The sequence below is a fragment of the Microdochium trichocladiopsis genome (assembly GCF_020744255.1).
Source record: "Microdochium trichocladiopsis strain MPI-CAGE-CH-0230 chromosome Unknown B0I36scaffold_11, whole genome shotgun sequence".
In the NCBI taxonomy this organism is placed as follows: domain Eukaryota; kingdom Fungi; phylum Ascomycota; class Sordariomycetes; order Xylariales; family Microdochiaceae; genus Microdochium; species Microdochium trichocladiopsis.
Window position 1 is genome coordinate 1,532,607 of NW_025763554.1, and position 18,846 is coordinate 1,551,452.

General features: G+C 56.5%; 6 protein-coding genes across 6 annotated transcripts; 2 read left to right on the forward strand and 4 right to left on the reverse strand.

The window, feature by feature from the left end:
• Positions 1-469: 469 nt before the first annotated feature.
• Positions 470-2,637, forward strand: B0I36DRAFT_335983 (choline dehydrogenase; the record flags this gene model as incomplete). Its single annotated transcript, XM_046155554.1, has 3 exons — positions 470-474; positions 577-649; positions 722-2,637. The coding sequence occupies 3 exons, from the start codon at positions 470-472 to the stop codon at positions 2,402-2,404; spliced, it is 1,761 nt and encodes a 586-aa protein (XP_046006723.1). The 3' UTR covers positions 2,405-2,637.
• A 1,154-nt stretch (positions 2,638-3,791) lies between these two features.
• B0I36DRAFT_388661 (uncharacterized protein) lies at positions 3,792-7,934 on the reverse strand. Its single transcript, XM_046161264.1, has 6 exons — positions 7,070-7,934; positions 5,961-7,018; positions 5,686-5,897; positions 4,801-5,087; positions 4,464-4,735; positions 3,792-4,372 (listed from the first exon to the last, which is right to left on the reverse strand). Exons 1-6 carry the CDS (start codon positions 7,835-7,837, stop codon positions 4,114-4,116), a joined length of 2,856 nt encoding a protein of 951 aa, XP_046006724.1. The 5' UTR covers positions 7,838-7,934; the 3' UTR covers positions 3,792-4,113.
• A 333-nt stretch (positions 7,935-8,267) lies between these two features.
• B0I36DRAFT_354739 (lactose permease) lies at positions 8,268-10,259 on the reverse strand (the record flags this gene model as incomplete). The annotated part of the gene is made up of 6 exons (XM_046157341.1): positions 8,268-8,896; positions 8,971-9,028; positions 9,103-9,152; positions 9,234-9,514; positions 9,548-9,920; positions 10,007-10,259. 6 exons carry the CDS (start codon positions 10,257-10,259, stop codon positions 8,268-8,270), a joined length of 1,644 nt encoding a protein of 547 aa, XP_046006725.1.
• A 971-nt stretch (positions 10,260-11,230) lies between these two features.
• B0I36DRAFT_395280 (glycoside hydrolase superfamily) lies at positions 11,231-13,475 on the forward strand (the record flags this gene model as incomplete). Its single annotated transcript, XM_046161522.1, has 8 exons — positions 11,231-11,305; positions 11,362-11,398; positions 11,474-11,724; positions 11,791-11,858; positions 11,978-12,220; positions 12,345-12,538; positions 12,676-12,792; positions 12,883-13,475. 8 exons carry the CDS (start codon positions 11,231-11,233, stop codon positions 13,473-13,475), a joined length of 1,578 nt encoding a protein of 525 aa, XP_046006726.1.
• Positions 13,476-13,655: 180 nt separating this feature from the next.
• Positions 13,656-15,978, reverse strand: B0I36DRAFT_368479 (uncharacterized protein; the record flags this gene model as incomplete). The annotated part of the gene is made up of 4 exons (XM_046159627.1): positions 13,656-13,860; positions 13,942-14,709; positions 14,766-14,852; positions 14,909-15,978. 4 exons carry the CDS (start codon positions 15,976-15,978, stop codon positions 13,656-13,658), a joined length of 2,130 nt encoding a protein of 709 aa, XP_046006727.1.
• Positions 15,979-16,414: 436 nt separating this feature from the next.
• Positions 16,415-18,003, reverse strand: B0I36DRAFT_335997 (uncharacterized protein). Its single transcript, XM_046155555.1, has 2 exons — positions 17,717-18,003; positions 16,415-17,452 (listed from the first exon to the last, which is right to left on the reverse strand). Exons 1-2 carry the CDS (start codon positions 17,768-17,770, stop codon positions 16,859-16,861), a joined length of 648 nt encoding a protein of 215 aa, XP_046006728.1. The 5' UTR covers positions 17,771-18,003; the 3' UTR covers positions 16,415-16,858.
• Between the last annotated feature and the right edge of the window lie 843 nt (positions 18,004-18,846).

The following is an 18,846-nucleotide window of genomic DNA, read 5'->3' on the forward strand; positions in this document are numbered from 1 at the left end:
TCTAAGTACTCGTGCCCGCCCCGCACTACTTGGATTCCGCGAATGCCGCACCCTGTTGAAAAGGGGGTGTGGCATGAGTAGCAGTTTGCAGTTGTCGGCTATGCGCCAACCAACAACTGCTCCTTTGAGTTAATGAGCAGAAGTTCTCCGCGAGTGGTTGCTGCCGAGGTGGAGCAAGCACGCTTTTCTGTATCGTGGTGGCTGAACTCTGCCTGCCATGTGCTGCCCAATGCGGGCTAGCGCTCGTTGAGGGAACTGTGGAGGCGGGGCCGGGGCTGGGGCCGGGATCCGCTTCCCGAGCAATACAAGTGCCCCTGCTCTGTTCAGGCGTTGCAAATTTGACAAATTGAGTTCATTCTCTTCAGCCCTGAGCCGCTAGTCAGGGGCGCCCCGGCAATGCGGGACATCCTTGTCGTGATTCTTGATGAACAGAGGCGGCCTAGCTATGCGCCGTCCAACTTAAAATACCATGCCGTGCCCTCGAAGAATCTAGGGGCCTCTTGCCACCCACCTACTCAGCCAGTTGTTTCCGTCGCCCCCCCTCGGCTAATCAATCGCTCCATTGTTCGTCATGAGGTTCTCACTATCGTTTGCGGCGGCCCTCGCCCTCTCCGCTGGTGTGTCTGCCGAGGATGCTTCATTTGACTATGTGAGTGAGCACTGTACACTGCGCGCGCGCGCTCGCGGTGCAAAACGCCATGTCTGACTTGCAATGCCCTAGATTGTTGTTGGTGGTGGCACTGCTGGTACCGCCCTGGCCACTCGCCTCAGCCTGGGCCTTCCCAAGTCCACCATCCTACTCATCGAGGCCGGACCTGCTGCTCTCGATGACCCGAGGATCAATGTCCCTGGCCTTCGGGGGTCTATTCTCGGGTCCAGCCTCGATTGGAACTTCACTACAGTCAAGCAGTCGTCTCTTGATGGCCGCTCTATCAGTGTCAACCGTGGCAAGGTGCTCGGTGGCTCCTCTGCCATGAACTACCTTTGCTACGACCGTGCGTCGGCCCCCGAGTACGAGGCTTGGGCTGAGCTCGGGAACCCGGGCTGGGGCTGGAACACGATGATCAAAGCCATGACCAAGTCGGAGAACTTCACAGGCACCGATAAGGACAGGCACGGGCGCAACGGGCCGATTCAAAACTACTACAATCGAGTCGTCTACCCTGTCCTGCGCTTCTGGCAGCCAGCCGTGAGCAAGCTCGGCATCAATGTCAACGACCATGACAGCATGGGCGGCGACCCCATCGGCGTCGGGTTCCAGCCCACCAACATCGACACGAAGAAGAACACACGCTCCTACTCCGCCAGCAGCTATCTGCCCCTGGCTGGCAAGAACCTGGTCGTCAGGACCAACACCCAGGTTGCCAAGGTCAACCTGGTCAAGCTCAAGGACTCGGAGTACAAGGCGACCGGCGTGACCCTGCCGGGCGGCGAGGTCATCCGAGCACAGAAGGAAGTCATCATATCCGCCGGCTCCGTCCAGAGCCCCGGCCTGCTCGAGCTCTCGGGCATTGGCCAGCCCGCCGTGCTCAAGGCTGCTGGTATCACCCCGCTTATCAACCTCCCCGGTGTCGGCGAGAACTACCAGGACCACATCCGCCTGTCCAATACGTACAGACTCAAAGACGGCATCGACTCGTTCGACAACCTCATCTTCGACAGCGCCGGCGCCAATGCAACGGGCGAGCTGCAGAAGTGGATGGAGGGCGAGCCGTCGCTGTACGAGTATACCACCTCGGCTTACGGCTTCATGAACTGGCGCCAGCTTGGCCTGGATGCGAAGATGAAGAAGATCGCCCGCGACGTCTTCGGTCGCAGCACCAACGTCATCGACGCCAAGAAGCTGCAGTATCTAAACAACGCCCGCGTGCCGTCAATCGAGATGATCTACGAGGCCAACTTTGTCGGCTCCTTTGCATACACAGGTGGCAAGTTCATCACCCTCATCGCGACTGTCATGCAGCCCTTCTCGCGCGGCAGCGTCCACATCGACCCGAGCAACCCACGCGGCAAGCCCATCATCGACCCCAAGTTCATGAGCAACAAGTACGACCACGAGGGGCTCGTCGAGGCCGCCAAGTTCTCGCGCCGCATCGCCCACTCCGAGCCCATCAAGTCGACCTGGGTGGCGGAGACCGAGCCCGGCGAGGCTGTCCAAACAGACGAGGACTGGCGCGCGTATGCTAAGACGGCGATGGGCAGCTTCTACCACCCTGTCGGGACCTGCGCCATGCTTCCCCGCAAGGACGGCGGCGTGGTCAGTCCTGAGCTCCTCGTGTACGGCACAACCAACCTGCGCGTCGTCGACAACAGCATCATCCCTATTATCCCGGCTGCTCACATCCAGACTGCGGCGTACGGCATTGCCGAGGTCGCCGCGGCCAAGATCATCGCCCGTGCGTGAGAGTGATGGGGAGGGAGGGGTGGGTGCTTCAGGCTCGGCCCCTCCTCGTTGAAATGAGTCGTCGGGCTCCCTTTTCAGACCTCGCTTAGCCTTTTAAAGTTTTGCATCATGTTAGTTTCCTGTAAAACGAGATGTGATCTTGTGCTGTGCCGGACAACTGCGCGCCGGGCAAGTCAATATATACTTAGGGTACATAAGGAATAACACGATTCAGTTCATGGTTTCAACCGGGGATAGTGGCGGCTCGCAAAGCAGATATCGAGGCGAGTACCTTGTTCGTATGCAAAGCCTACGATGTTTTCGAAGTTCTCGCCCATTTCCTGACATTCGTCTTCATCACACTCGTCGAACGCATCGTCTGTACCACACAGGCGCTTGCTGCCCGTAGGACCCCCGCTGTGAAATTGGTGTGCCATCTCGTGAGCTCGGAGCCAGCTAGCCGTGTCCTACAGGAACGAGGAGAGAGTTGAGTGCGGTCGGGTGTATTGTGGTCAAACATGCGGTGAGGCTGAGGGGGCGATAGCAGTCTGCCTACGCGTATATGTTGTCCTTCCAGATTGTAATAATGATTGGTTATATAGAACCATGCTGATGTACACCCGCAATGTCACCTGCACTATGCAGGTATGCATTGTGTCTCACCCTCAAGCAGTTCGAACTCGTCAGGTGAGCCCGACACAACCGCAGCACTGATGCCTGAAGCAGCTGCAGTCAGACGGGGCGGCTTATCTGAACTTCGTCTTGATCTCATCCGGTACATAACCAGGCTCTGCAACAGACCCCGATATCGCACACTGCCGATAGTTCACTCGCGGATGGGCGCTGGAGGAGATGATCGCCCCAAGGTCGGTTAAATTCTTCTTAGCAGAAGGTGAAGCACTAGGCAATAAAACGACGTTGGAGGCACTACTACACTGTCAGGCCCGAGGACACTGCCAATAAGGTACAGGGCCGACCTGGTACCGATTTAGTGTCGATGAGGTGGAGATATATAATGTGTACAACTATGCTACTAGTACCGAGGTACGGGAAGTGTAGATAGTGGGATACTGGGGGCTATACTAGCTTTATCAGTGTAATACTATATTGTAGCTGAAACGTGTACGCTTCGTGACCGAGAACTTAGCTCCCTAAGAATTAGACTTATAGTAATACGACCCCCTACTAGATATCCGACTACTACCTAACTTACCTTATAATGCACTGTTCTTACATCGTCTTTAGTCCTTCTAAAAGTTTAGTTTAGTAGCGCTTCTGTAGCGAGAGCCCGGACTAGGTTTAGTATATACCGGAAGTATCGGAGCAGTGAAGCGTATATAAGGCAACACTCGAGGGCTATACTCGCGGGGTTAACTCGGCTGCCTTCTCCCCCAACGGTAGCCGTGTTATCTCGGTATCGGATAATTATACAGTTAAGCTATAGGATGCGGGCATAGGCGCTTACCAGGCGACATACAGACGTAGCGCTAACGACTCTTTATTATAGAATACAACTAACGCGTATATCTATATCGGTGTCCGAGTTCCTCACAAGTACCGCGTTATCCATCAAAGAGAGTCTAGAGTATCGTAGAGTGTTTTTATGACTCTCGAACTGCAGGCTGCGGGGCAAGCCTGACAGTAATGTCCACTTACTCATCCCGACCTCGCCCACCTCATTTGACGCCAAGAGCAGCAAACTCTCCTAAATTGTCGCCTAGCTGGTTCTCTCAAGTACGGACGGAAGCCACTTCACTGCGAACAGCATCACCGTGAACAAGTTGATCCTCACGCACAGCACCCGCGGGTACGTCCCTGTTGCGGTGCCGGATACTGAAACGGAAGTCGAAGCCAAACGGACCAAGCGTGAAGCTGAGGCTTGTGAGGGTCTCACTGGCTGCGCCGCCCTCGTATGTGATGAAGCGGGTGGTGTGATGCGTGCGGACGAGGTACAGAACGCGCAACAAGAAGAGGGCGGAGTGGATCAATCTAGAGACACAGACAGGTATCAGTGTTTGTGGGCATGGATATGAGTCTCATATGTGATATGCGGAATGGAGTATGCAAGGGATTGACTTACGCAAAAAGCAGAGCAAGGGCAGCCCATGTCGACGCAATACCATCAAAGACGCTCTCAAAGGGCTGGCACCTAGCCCCGTCATAGTGGCCGTCGTGCCAGGAGCCGCACCAGCTCTGGTTGGGGATGAAGCTCACAGACTCCCCCGCTGCGTTCAAGACAAAACCCCCAGTCAACCCGTCGGCCAGAAGAGTGAAAAGCACAGCCCAGGGCTCCCAAGCCCCGCCAACACGGCGGCGGAGGGTCCAAATGTCCATGATGCAGAGAACGACAGCCTGGAAGCGAGCTTCGAGTTAGTGGTGATAATCATTGTGTCGGAGAGAAGGCCCGAGTGTCTTACGTATATGGTCACCGTGTGCAGGTTCTCAATGAGCTGCCACCGTGGCATGAAAGGCTCGGGCGCATTGCTGACGAGAACGAGGATCACAATTGCCAGACCAATCAGTAGCACAGTGAAGAGTAGTGAAGCCCAGGTCAAGCCTCTCACGATGCGAAGAAGTCGCTCTGTGCTCAATCGCGCTGTGCTGTCTGTCGTGTCGTCGAGACCAGCCGCGTGAGCTACGACGTGCTCTTCGCCCTCCGAAGCTGCAGCAGCATCTGCTGAGGGAGCGAGCAGTGCTGTGGTCTCTGTCGAGTCAGCGGCTCTTTGGGGACGTGAACTTGCTTCGCTTTCCATATTGGCGCTCGAGGTATTCCAATTCGTGTCGTTTCTTCGTACGATGTCGGGTGTTGAGAGTTTGCAAGAGAGACAAAGACGCCTTGCATTGGTTGCTGTTTCGATTCACATTTGAGCTGGGGTGAGGTGGATCTAGTCGAGTATAAATAGCCCTACAACCCTGCAGGGGCAAGGCTGAAGGAGCATGCTAGTGGCTCTCCAGGTCCCCGCAACGAGGCGCAGGCATCCACTAGCAAATAGCGCTGATGACACATGTCATGCCTTGAGCGTTCCTAGGCAGCAACTAGGCGTTTCGGATACATTTCACTACGGAGAGTTCAAGATGTACGTGTCCTTGCGCCAACCAGCTGATGGGATTCCAAAGTGGTCTTGGTATACGTAGGCGATAGAGGCGACCGATGCATTGAGAAAGGACAGAATACCCATCATTTCACATGCTGAACTTTGCCTGGAGTGCGCTGGGAACGCTGATGGGAGCCTGGCTTGAATGACCACAAGTCTAGCCCGACAAGCCTAAATGCTTGTGAAAGGCATCGAAGGACGGCTCACGTCCGAGGAAATCAATCAAAGTCTTCAGCTCGTCCTGACTCGCACCTTTCTCGAGCACCATCCGCCGGTATCGCCTTCCTACTTCACCATCAAGTGGATCCTTAGCAAACGCAGTCTCAAACATGTCCTGCGCAATCGCCTTCGACCATAGATAGCAGTACATTGTCCCGTCGCTGCCAGAGAAAAGATGCTGATACGTCGTGTAGCCGTGCCTGAAGAATTATTAGTGTTGCACGTTCAAATACACATCCCAAAAAGCAACGGGAAACTCATACTCATCTCCTTCACAGTGCAGTCCACCCAGTTGGCTGTACTTGGCATATAGACCTGGCACATCGATCGTACCACCTCCGGCGGCTGGTGACCCATGCACCGCGTTGTCAAACAAGGTCAAAGTGAGCTGTTCCATCAACTTGGCAGCCGGCAACACCGTCCTCGAAGCCACGAGCGCCTCAATAGCCTCATCGGGCAGCGGTTCGCCAGTTTCGTGATGCCCTGAGAGCTTTTTCAGTGCTCTGGCATCCCAGCACCAGTTCTCCAGCATCTGTGAGGGCGCCTCGTTGAAATCTCCAGCCGTCTCGGCGCCGTGCAAGCGTGAGTAATTGCAGATTCCAGCGAGGTCGTGAATGCCATGGCCCAGCTCGTGGAATAGAAGGGTCATGTCGGCGTGCCGGAGAAATGAGTCCGGCTGGAAATTGGTTCGAAGCACAGTGGACGGATGGTGCCGTTTGGAAGTCCGCTGGTCGAAGAAGCCCAAATGCAAAGGTCGGCACTCTGCGCCGAGGGTCTTGCTGTCGCGCGGATATAGATCGAGGTACAAATATCCGACGAAACTGCCCCCTTCCTGTTCGTCGTTCCAGACGCTGTACACCATGACATCTTTGTGCCAGACTAGACTCTCGGGCTGGCCGTGCTTGGTGTCTGTGATCTTGTGGAAGACAAAGCCGAATAATTTGCCAAAGAGGTCCAGCATTTTAGACACTGTGGGTACTAATGGAAAGTATTGCGCTACCAGAGCTTGGTCGACCCCGTGGTTCTGCTCCTCATACAGGCGGCTGTAATATGACAAGTTGGCCCACGTGATAATTTCCGACTCTGCGTCTCCTTGAGCATGTGAGCCTGCTGTTTTGAGCACGCGAAGCTTCTCGAGGTCGTGTGGGAGTCGAGCGAGTGCTTGCTGCTGAACGGTGTTCAGCAGCTTTTCTACCGCCAAGGTTGTTTTGGCCATCATGTTCTCGACTTTGTAAGCGGTATGGCTGTCGTAGCCCCGTAGACGAGCTGCCTCGTAGCGAAGCTTGACGGCCTCTTGTAATAGGGAGTCATTCTCCCTCGCCTGTGTATCAATCAGCACAACTCTTTGCCGAGTACCACCCTGGTTACTTACCATGTTTCTCGTGCCCAAGTATGCCTGCTTTCGAATCGTGGGCGAGGTGAGCTGGCTCACCACGGCTCTGACCTGATGGTCTTTGAGCCTCAGCTTGAACTTTCCGGCCAAATCCCCGATGCCCGCATCCAAAGCATCAATTGTGGCCGCAGGCACACCGTCAAGCTCAGCACGAGTGAGCCATAAACAATCCTGTGCCATGCGCAGGTTGTCCAGGAAAGCCGCCTCAATCTCGGCAAGTCTTGTTTTGACTTCCGCGATGCGCGTCTGACTGGCCGAATCGACACCCTCAATGGAGAACCTGCGCTGCTCCTGGCATAGCGCCTTCCAGCTTTCATCGTCCATTACATCCGGCGAGCCACTCTGCTGTCGTCGTTGGAGCTCCCGCCGGTACACCACATCCACTAGGGGTTTCAGCCTCTCGTCGCCCTTCCAGTCGTTCATGGAGCCCATCAGCCGGTTCGCCGCAGCCCGTGTAGCTTTCTCGAGGTCGCTCGGCGTGCCGTCGGCCTCCCCACTGCCGCCATTGCCCAGTATTGCGCCAATAATTGCGGCGTTGGAAGTCAGCTGAAACTTATTTTCGAGCTGGAGGAGCACCGCAATGACATTTTCAAACGTGGCGGTCTCGGGCGTGACCTTGGCGAGAATTTCCTCGTTGATGACCTGTTCGGCGTGGCGGCATGCTGCGTCCGCCGAGGCGGCGATGGATGTCGCATCAGTGGTGAATGTCACCGGAGGCTGCGGTGGGTTGGCGTATCTGTGGGCCATGTTTGCAACACGCGCTAGAGAATGTCTGAGGCTAGCCGCTCAACGTGAAGATGTGATGATCGGAGAGAGAGCTTTCAATAGAAAACTTTGAATTCGGTTGAAACAGAGCGGTGCGGGGTTCAAATGGACACCGAGATGTTGTATTTGTTGGTTGTGCCGCAGGTGGTGGCTATCTCGGTCCTGACCGGGCTCCACAACAGGCACCGGCGCAGCGGTTCAGGGGTTCGGATCAACACAGTGCATCCAGTGAAGGGATTTGGACGCTCATGAGCTTTCCCACGAGCTCGTCTGAATGTGTAGAAGCAAAGAAAGGCATCTGTTGGTTTCTTTGTATGATGCCGCGCGGAGCGCGAAGCATTTACATGAGCAGGCAAGGGCCAGGATCCCCTCTTGACAGACCACGAAGTATTTACATTCCCCCATCGATCACTCACACGCGCTCGTGTTGCTCACTCTTGGCAGCGAGCTCGCTCTGCTTGGTAGCTTCAACCTCGATGCGGACATCAGCCGCGTCGCCGTCAAAAATGACGGCAATCTCCTCGAGCGCCTTGCCCTTGGTCTCGAGGAACCAGCCATACGCGATGAAGCTTTCAACCGCCAGGATCGCCACGTATACGATGTAGAATCGCCACCCAATGTTATTCAGCCCAATCGGGTTGACATACTGGTTGACAAAGACGGCGCACTTGGTGGCAAAGACGTACGTCGCCATGCCCTTTGCGCGGATCGAGTAAGGCAGCACCTCAACCGAGTACGCGACGGGTAATGGCGAGAAGGCAATGCAGTATCCGACCTGGTAGATGAAGATGAGCGCGATGACCGCAATGCCCGCGGCGCTGACGCCCGTGTCGGCGAACCGCGCCGAGGCAATGGTCCAGCACGTGAAGACGACGAGCATCCAGAGGGTCGACGTGCGGAAGAGCACGCGCCGGCCAAGACGCTCGACGAAGAAGGCCGAGGTCAGCGCGATGGCCCAGTTCCAGATGTTGATGAGCCCGTTGACAAGGGCTTGGGTGTTCTTGTCGGTAATGCCGACCGAGTCCATGACGCGGCTGAGGTCTGATCCCCGCAGTGAGATTAGTCACATGCCGCGTTTTCATGCGTTTGAGTACAGCTAAAGTAGAAAGACTCACAGTATGCGACAAGGCCATTGCCAGACCACTGGCTCATGAAGCCCATGCCTGTGATAATCTGTTAGACACCACCGTAGCCTGTTGTTCATCACACGGTTCGTCCACTCACAGCAAACGATGAAAACACGGTACCGGGTTGCCAGGCGTGCTGACCATGGATGCCCATGTGGTTGACTTTGAGCCTATATCGGTGACAGTCGGTTAGCAGAACTCAAATAGTTGTCCCCGCTCGACCGATGTATGGCCTGTGGAAGATGACTCACTCTTCTCGTTGTCAATGGCAGCGCGGATCTCCTCATACTCAAGTCGCACGAGCTCTGTCTCCTCGCCTTCGCCGTGGTAGTATTTGAGCGCAGCAAGTGCTTCGTCGTCGCGGTCGTTGCTGATAAGCCATCGAGGGGATTCCGGAAGTAGCCAGATGGTGCTAAGCTGGACCAGACTGGGCAGCATCTGAAGAAGAGAAGGGATGCGCCACGACCAGGTACTCGGGATGGTACGGGTACCGTAGGTGACCCAGGCTGCGATGATGCTTCCGACGAACCAGCTATTCGGACAGGTCCTGTCAGTTATGTTCTACCCTACGGTCAAAGCGGAATCCAATCCATGAGAGGGGACATACCAGGTGTTGCAGATGGCCGTGACTGTCACACGATCCTTGGGGTGTGACAGCTCGCTGACCAGACTGGGCGACGCCGTGGTGGCAAAGGACAAGCCAAAACCCAGGATGAAACGGCTGACGACAAACATGGCGAAGTTGACGCTCTCGCACTGCAGGATGGCACCGGCGATCATGATGATGCTGCCGACCGTGATGCCCCATCTGCGCCCGTACTTGTCGGCGACCCATGGTGCGAAAGGTGTTGAGCAGATGCTGCCGAGGGACATGATGGCGCTCATGAGACCCAAGCTGGCGCCGCGAGGGTTACCGAAGAAATCGTCCCAGTAAGACACTAGATGGAGGACACGGACAGAAGTGAGCCGTGTGATCTTCTGTTTTCCCTTTGGCCTCGGCTGGTGATATAGGGAGGTCGCCTACCTGTCTGCAGACTGTTCATCATCGACCCATCGTAGCCAGAGGTGGCATACGAGACAACCGCAGCAGGGAACAACAACCCATAGAGCTTGCGTCGAGCAGCAGACTTGTACCAAGAGGGTGCCTGGTTGGCTAGCTGGGTCATACGGGAAGGCTCATACGTCTGGCTGGTGACCGCCGGGCCGCCTTGCTTGCGAGCCTCCCTGGCGAGTTTGTCCTGCCTGGGAGCAGGCAGTCTTTGCCGGATGTGATCCATGGCTGAGTATGGCCGCTGACACAGGCGATACCGAGATCGAGGTGATGGAAAGTCTAGAGGAAAGTAGATAGATGTAAGGGGCCGGCTGACTATCTGACTGGAGAGAGCCCGGATCGACGTTGCAGACACGTCTATATATACACAATACGTACGGGTGGTTCCAAAGTCCGGGGTCGCGTACCGGCGAGACGGTTCCAAGGCAGAGCAGCCACCGCTGCTTTCGACTTAGCCTTGCTCGCAGGTGACACGGGTTCTTCCAAGCAAACGATGAGCTGGACCAAGGTGCATGAGTAAAGAATGGTTTCGGCGCCGTGTTGTTCGCGTGAAATCGGACACGGCGCGCGCAATCGAGGGGAATAGGCTCCACAACTAGTTCCGGATGGGCGGAAACAAGCCTAGCGACATGACATGACACGAGACCAAGTTGTCCTCAGTGGCATAAGCGCGCCGAATTACATTCGTGGGGAACCCATGGGGTCTCCAGGATGCAGGTCGGATGACTTGACCCTCGATAAATTTCGAGTCCGGGGCTGTGGTCGCGGCCAAGGACGTGCGGAACAGTCCTTCAAGATCCTGGGAGGACTCGTTCCGGTGATCGAGCCAATCAAGTTGGTCAATTCAACGCTGGTGGCTCCCATATTAGCCACAATGGAGACGTCGGGGGAGCTAAATCGTTCCCCCTAGACCACACCCCAGGGGCCGACGGCTCGGGGGAAGCCAGAACTATCCCCGATGGCTTTGGAAAGTGGAGATCGCAGACAAGCTGCTCCGGGCATCGGCACATGGACACTGGGCACGAGCGGGTACTTGCTGAGCTGGATTTATCGATTAGCGATATATAGACAATGCCATGGGTTGCCGGTATACACCGTTTGTCTTCGAGCTCAGTATCTGGAGGCGTTGTTTTTTTTTTTATTAACGCAAGCCAGTTATTTCTTGCAAGAGGGCACTCGTGGCCAAACGCATACGCAATGGCGACAGGCATGCTCAGAACATCAGGCGCAAATATTGTTCACGCCGAGGGCAATGAGGTCCTACTCCGAGGAGTTCGTCACCCGAAGGAACTGATCACGCTGAGAAACATGACTGACCAAGGTCGCAGACGGCCCTCGGTGGCTGGATGTTAATGGAGAACTTCAGTAAGTCGCCCACGAGCGCACTTTCTCAAACAACCACAGCGGTCAAAACTGACATCCCTCGCTTCGTACCTCCAGTGAACGGCTTCCCCGGCCGCGAGCACCAGATCCGCGCAGCCCTGCTCAAGGTACTGGGCAAGGAGAAATGCGACTTCTTCTTCGACAAGTTCCTCGAGTATTTCTTCATGGAGAAGGACGCCGAGTTTCTCGCCTCCCTGGGCTTCAACTGCCTGCGCCTGTCTTTCAACTATCGGCACTTTGAGGACGACATGAACCCCTTTGTGATCAAAGAGGAAGGATTCAAGCACCTGGACCGAGTCATTGAGCTTGTAAGCCGTTCTCACATGGGCCGCTCAAGAGTCCCAGGAGCACAACGCTGACGCGGGCTCGAACAGTGCGCAAAACACAAAATCTACACAATCCTCGACCTCCACGCCTGCCCCGGCGGCCAGAATCAAGATTGGTAAGTTTCGCCCCTCCCTCCCCCCGATGCCTAGTATCCCGCATTCTCTCTGGTGCCCTACTTCAGAAACCGGAAAAATCTAATCACGGCAGCGCTGCTTTGCTTCGAATAAAAAACAGGCACTCCGACAACCCCACCGGCCACGCAGCCTTCTGGGACCACAAGCACTTCCAGGACCGCGTTGTGAACCTGTGGCAGGTAATCGCGCGGCGGTACAAGGGGAACCCGTGGATCGCCGGGTTCAACCCGATGAACGAGCCCGCGGACGTCGAGTGGACGCGGCTCCTGAGCTTCTACGACCGCATCGTGCCCGCCATCCGGGAGATTGACCCGGAGCACATCCTCTTCCTCGAGGGGAACACGTGAGTCTTCTTCTGCCTTTCATTTCTCACACGCAATTGTTCCTCTTTTGCTACATGCTGGGCTTTCAAAGGTGCTGAACCTTTACTAACTCTTTTGGGTTGATTCCTTTGATAATCAAAACAGATTCAGCATGGACTTCTCTGGCTTCACCTCCGTCTTCCCCAATGCCGTCTACGCTGTGCACGACTACTGCGGCTTTGGCTTCCCGAACCGCATCGGCCGCTATCAGGGCGAGCCCGAGCAGGACGCCTACATCCGGCGCATGTACGACCGCAAGGTCGAGTTTATGAAGCGGCACAACGTGCCCATCTGGAACGGTGTGTAGCCCCCCGTCAGGGCCGTGCGAGCAGGCCGAGAGAGAGAGAGAGAGAGAGAGAGAGCGGGAGAGACGCTGCAAGCATCGCGGGAAGATGGCTTGACGATATCAGCGCTGATCCATTATGTTCGTGCTTAGGCGAGTTCGGACCGATCTACGAAAAGGCAGAGCACAACCCCGACTGGGAGGTCCACAACGACGAGCGGTACAGAATGCTCGAAAAGCAGATGGCCATATACTCGTCTGAGAGTATTGGTCAGTACTTTCCTCTTTCCTTCCTCCTTTCCCACCCCTCAACCATGTCATGGACAAGAGACTGACTTATCTCTCCTTTGGCTGCAACAGCCTGGTCCATCTGGTCCTACAAAGACATCAACATCATGGGCATGACCTACCTCCCCGACACGACCGCGTGGATGCAGCTGCTCGGCCCGATCATCCGCAAGAAGCGCGACCTCGCCGTCGACAGCTGGGCCTACGACGACGCACACCTCCAGGACGGGCTCTTTGGGCCCCTGCACAAGTGGTTCGAGGACAACGTCCCCGAGCAGTACAGCAAAAAGTACCCCTGGCAGTGGCGCATGCATATGCACGTCTTCCGGGGCATCCGCGGCATCACCATGAGCGAGTACATGATCCCCGAGTGGGCGGACTATTTCAAGGGCAAGAGCTTCGAAGAGCTGGATGAAATTGCGGCGAGCTGGAAGTTTGAGAACTGTGTGCGCAGAGAGCGGCTGAATGACGTGCTGAGGGCGTATGCACCGATGAAGGCGGACGATGAGAGGTTGAAGGGCAAGGTTATTGAGTCGGAGAATAAGGTTCTCGTCAGAGGTGACAAGCAGGAGTCGGTGTCCGGCGTGGGTGTATTTGAGCTGTCCCCCGAGGAGAAGGCCAAGAGGGAGAAGGTGACTGTGACGCCGGTGCCCGTTGCGGCATAGTTGAGCTGTAATAAGATGTGTCAACGAGTACTTGCCGGTCATGGCCCACAAAGATGCCGTGAAAGGCCCTTGTCCACTGAACTGTGATGCCTCTCCTGCACCCGCTCCCCATATGTCGTGCAGTGGAAAGTGCACGTGCATGGTCTCGGTTTGACTAGTCATGACATGGCCTTGTCAAGCTCAGCCTCCATTGCTGTATGCCGATTTGTTCTGTTCTAGCCGCTCTAGCACGCTCAGGTGCCACTCGAAGTGTTTGACACTCGTAGCAAAACGCCGCAGGTTCTGGCGGCCGAGGAATATCGCCTCCTCAACGTCAGCTGGAAGATGCCGTCGAAATGCTGGAATGATGGCCGCTACCCTGAGGATGATGACCATGGTGAAGTGACTAAGTAAGGACAAGCCATCAGCAGTGACCAAGGCCAAATTGATGATGCAAGCCATGTGCCAGCGCAGAGAAAGAACTTACACCATTCCCGAGGCGAACAAACATGTGACGCTGTTTGCCGGGTCCACGTCAAACACCCAAATGAACCCCGCACAGCCATCAAAGCAGAGCCGGCACTTCTCAAGCATGGCCTCGCGTGATGGATGGGAATTTACTGTTTCCAGATTGCGCAGCACAAACTCCATGAAAGGGCGATGAATGATGTACTGCCCGGCATAGTACCGGCCTTTGAGGCGGATGACATTCCAGGGATTGTTGCCCATCTCTGTCGATCGTATAAAGCCCGGCGTGGACGGGGATGCGCCGTTCGCGGGGGAAACCCCCAGGGGCAGCTTGTTCACAGTGTCGGAACTGGTTAGCAGGAAGGCAGGAAGGTTGCGGTACACAGCTGAATGGTGCGACCACAGGTCATTGGTGACGCGCAGCAGCCAATCCGCGTAGTCAGGTCGGGCCATACGATACTGCTCTTTGCTGTCGTAGACGACACTGTTGACGCGGTTGAGGAAGCGCCGAATGCTTGCGTTGGTACTGATCTGAAATGCAATGATGGACGGCTCATGGCTGTAACCGTCGTGGAGGACTGCTTGACGAGGGCTCAGGCCGGCAGAGGCATCGGCGTCTGGCGTGCTGAAGATGGGATACGGCACATTGTCTTCGAACTTGGCGATGCCTGAAGGCAGCGTGATGGAGATCTCGGAGCTGAAGTCGCCCTCGTAAATGAAGGCTACCCAGTACAGCCTGCGAAATGCGTCGCAGAAATGGTCATTTGACTTGTTGTCTAGCAGGTACCTGTCGACTGGTAAGCACACAGGCCATGACTAAGTAATGTGCCGCATGTTATTCACCTCTTTGCAAGGGCTTCGCACTTGACAGCCGTGGCCTGAGAATAATGATATGATTCCGCAATGTCGCCCCTGGCGCCGCAGTAGAGGCTGGCCCAATGCGTCGTTAGCAACGTGGAGTCAAATCTGACTCGAAGGCAACACACCTTGCAATCATGCTACACTGGGCAGCCTCGAGCGTCAAACGCGGCGAGATCCACCCCAGCAGGAGCCTGGCCTTGTTCCAGAGCTCACCAGCAAGATCCTCGAATCCCGACTTGTGGCCGTCACCCACCACTGTGTCGCGTAGGGTGACCAAATGCTTGCTAGTCGTGACAAACGCCGCAAAACAGAGCACAAGGAGCAGGCGGGCATACACGTCGCCTGGCACAGCTCCCACATGGGTCCTGAGCTGACCGCCGCCGCCTGTCTCTTCCATTGCAACTTGGTCTAGGCTGTTGAGCACCTCCTCAGGCGACAAGACTGGGAAGAACAAGTTGACCTCGGAGAAGTACGTCCGGACGAGCTCTCTGTATTCATTGATCTGCGCTGCATGATGTGGTGCCAGCTCTGGTGAGAACAGGCGCCAGGACATGGGCGGAGTTTCGTAGTTGGTAGAATGAGTAAGCCCTGGCTGCGTGAAGAAGACGTCGGTCGCATCTGCACGATCAGCCACGGTGCCAAGCAACTGTTTGACAACAGGCCACTCGTAGACGTGATTCGAGTTGGCTGTATGCGAGAGCGAGACTTGGATGTCGTCATACTGTGGCGGCGGCTGCTGCTCCTGCGACCCGTCTGCTCTTCCTTCAAGTGATGGACTTGTCCTCACCTCAAAATCTCGCCGCGGAAGCTGGTCAGTCCCATGCTGCCTATCCACGGCACCGGAGCTTCCACCATTGCCGACAACAGCACTGCCACTCCCCAGAATCCGATCCTCCAGCAACTGGATCCGCTCCAGTAGGACCTGAGTGTTGTACTCGATCCGCGGCGTCTGCGACTCGCGGTACACGCACTGGACCCTCGCCCCTGCTCCTCCTCCTGCTGCTCCTCCTGCTCTGCCGGTGGCCCCAGAAGCACTTGCAGCATCAGCAGCTTTGTTCAACCTTGCACACGTGCCGCACTCGGGCCGCGCCCCGTCGCAGCGCGACTTGCGCGCCGAGCACGACAGACAGGCCTGCTGGACGCGCCGGCGCGGGGGGAAGTACTTGGATGGCGAGAATGCGGTGGCCGATTCCATGTTCTCTCTCACTCTCTTCGACTCCGGCTCCAGGTAGGTCTATGCCTGATTGCTAGAGCCGAGGGAAATGGGAACGACGTCCCGTGGCGGAAGGCCCAGGTTCCTCGAAAGGCGGCGGCAGAGATCGCTGTGTGCACTTGCCAGTGTTGGCGATGGCAACGAACTGCACGGCTGGATAGCGGGACGTGTTGATCGTGTCATGTCATTTCATTGGCGTGGCCCTGTGCTTTGTGTGGCGCGGAAGTTGTTCCGGGCCTGGGGAAGGAGTTTGCGCGTGTAAGTGTGTGACTGCTCAGAAAAAAACACCCCGGACTGACGACAGCAACAACGATCGGGGACTCGCCTTCCGCTTTCGGGGGGAGCCGTGTTTGCGCCCGAGGCACTTCGGTCGCGCATCCACTGCCGATCGTGAGACCCGCACCCACCAAGCAAAGGCTTACGGTACTTTGCACGACTTCAACAAACTAGGGTTGATGTCTGGAATTGTCAACAGTTGTACCATGCATCCTAGATTTAACACTAAGCACCGTAGACTATTATATACAGACTTTCCTCCATCATCGAGACGCCTGGTCAAAGGACTCTGCTGATACAGCGCTACCGTGACAACATTAAGGGCGTTAAGTCGTTAGAAAACCCCCTGCATTTGTAAAACATGACCATTCCACCTTGACTACTGCTGGCTTGGGTGGTTCTCAATTCTCTGCCGCATGGGCCTCGATTGAACACATAACCAGCCAGCGAGTGCTCGACCTTCGTAACAGTTCTGCCTTGATGCCCAAGTCTTGTCATTCCACACACTCCTGCCTTTTCCAGAAGCTCACACACACACGCACACACATCGGCAAAACAAGCTTCGTATCCACGCGCACGTGTGCCTTTAGACGTACGCCCTGCGGTGCGAGTGGTGCGAGCTGCGCCGGCTGCCGCCGTGGCTGCGGCTGCGGCTGCGGTGGCCGTGGCGGTGGACGTGCGTCTCGCGGGTGTAGTACGTGTTCTTGCTGCTGCGGCGGCCCGAGTCGCGCCGCGAGCTTAGGCGGTCGCCGTGCCACCACGCCAGGACACTGGTGAAGAAGAACATGATGCAGTTCATGATGCCGAACGCGAAGCACGCCTTGAGCATGGCGCACGTCTTGTCGGTGCTGATGTCCACGCTGGCGCCGTTGACCGTCAGGCTGCCCGCGGACCCCGCGATGGTCCAGCTGTCCTGCCCGATGACGACGCGCGTGCAGTCGGCGTTGGCGACCGAGCGCATGTACCACACCGCCGCGATGAAGGCGCCCACGAAGCCCAGGTCCACGACCGCCACGGCCAGCGCGTTGGCCGAGGACCGGTGGTAGCTGAAGAGCGTGTAGATGGCCCACGCGAGGGCAATCGTGCTGACGATGAACATGACGAGGTACAGGTCCGGCGTGAGCTGGTTGCGCTCGACAAAGGCGTGCACAAAGTAGGCGAGCATGCCCATCGTGGGGATCTGGACGAGCAGAGGGGAAATCGAGTTAGTCCGGCATACAAGAGGCTCGGTGCGACGGAGCACAATGTGCGGATGTGTGTGTGTGTGTGTGTGTGTGCGTGTGTGCGTGGTGCGCAACAGCGACAGCAGGTTGCGCGACAATGCCATCCAAGCTGTTGGGACGTTTGCCCGGATGCGAGATGCACCTGTCGTCCATCACAGCCTAAAGGCCGTGATCGCTTTGTGCGCACACGGGCGGGGGAAACGCAAGGGCCGTCAACGTACCAGCGTGAGGATCTGCATGAAGCGCCAAAAGGCGAAGAAGACGGCGAACAACATCGTGGCGGCTTGGTGGATGGCGACACGAGAGCGGCAGCTGTGTTGATGGTTGTGTCGTTCAGAGAGGCTTGCGACAAACTCGAGCACAACACGTTGCGACGACCTGTTGGGGTTTTACTGCACCAGAGCTGGCGAGGGCGTGAATAAGTGCGTGCAGGTGCAAGCAAGTAAGTGGGAGAGGGATGGAGGGAGGGAACACAGGATGACGACAGTGTGCGGGTGAAATGAAATCCAGGGCCTTCAACGGGGGGAGCGGGCGACCAGGATCCGGGCCCAACTCACTCGAGGACACACACACACACACACACAAGCAAGCAGGGCAATACAACCTCAGCCGGGGGACTGGGACGAGCTGGATTGGAGCAACGGACCCAGAAAGGATGGTGGGCGGGCGCATGCAGTTGACAGGCAAGCTCGAGGAGGTTGGGACAAGGAAAGCTGCCCGGTGCAAGCTCCGACCGACACTAACTTCACGCTTCTTCCTTTCATGGCGCGTTCATGCGACCCTCTGCTAATTAAGCACTGGCTTGGTCTGATGAATAGACTTGCCTCTGATTTTCCTCTCAAGATTGACGCATCTGCCATGGTCAATGCGATGAGGCCCGTGATGCCCACACAGGTAAACATCGCAACAGGGCGGTTCCCTGGAAAGCTGCGACGGGGGGAGAGGTGGGATGACGACAGAGGGCCGCCATGGAAAAACAAGCCCATTGTTCTGAACACAGGCTGGCTGGCAGCCCGGGGTTCTTGTCCTACCCCTGCCAGAGTTCGTAAGCTCTGGGAAACGGTGGGAAGGTTGGTTGGCCAGGTGAGACACGCCGCCTCTCCAACCCGATTCAAAGCTAGATCCGACCAATCACTGATGAGGCGCACTGGAGGTTTGTTCCTCCGCATTCGATGCATTGTGCTTGCTATTTGCAACCTCTACATACGCCTGCTTATATTGTGGACTTTGGCCGAACCGCTCATTTCGAGGTCAGGCTGTGCTGCGGGCTCTCTCTGTGCCCAAAGACCTCAAAAGCAAGGCGGACTGCGTAACGGCCGTGACGGGCTTGCACAGAGACCGGGGTGAACCC

Bases quoted from the DNA above. Each gene is read 5' to 3' on its own strand.
- B0I36DRAFT_335997 (XM_046155555.1), bottom strand. From the start codon at position 17,770: ATGTTGTTCGCCGTCTTCTTCGCCTTTTGGCGCTTCATGCAGATCCTC. The intron at 17,453-17,716 runs GTACGTTGACGG...CTGCTCGTCCAG, and splicing joins TCATGCAGATCCTCACGCTG to ATCCCCACGATGGGCATGCT.
- B0I36DRAFT_388661 (XM_046161264.1), bottom strand. From the start codon at position 7,837: ATGGCCCACAGATACGCCAACCCACCGCAGCCTCCGGTGACATTCACC. The intron at 7,019-7,069 runs GTAAGTAACCAG...ATTGATACACAG, and splicing joins ACTTGGGCACGAGAAACATG to GCGAGGGAGAATGACTCCCT. The intron at 5,898-5,960 runs GTATGAGTTTCC...ATAATTCTTCAG, and splicing joins CTGCACTGTGAAGGAGATGA to GCACGGCTACACGACGTATC.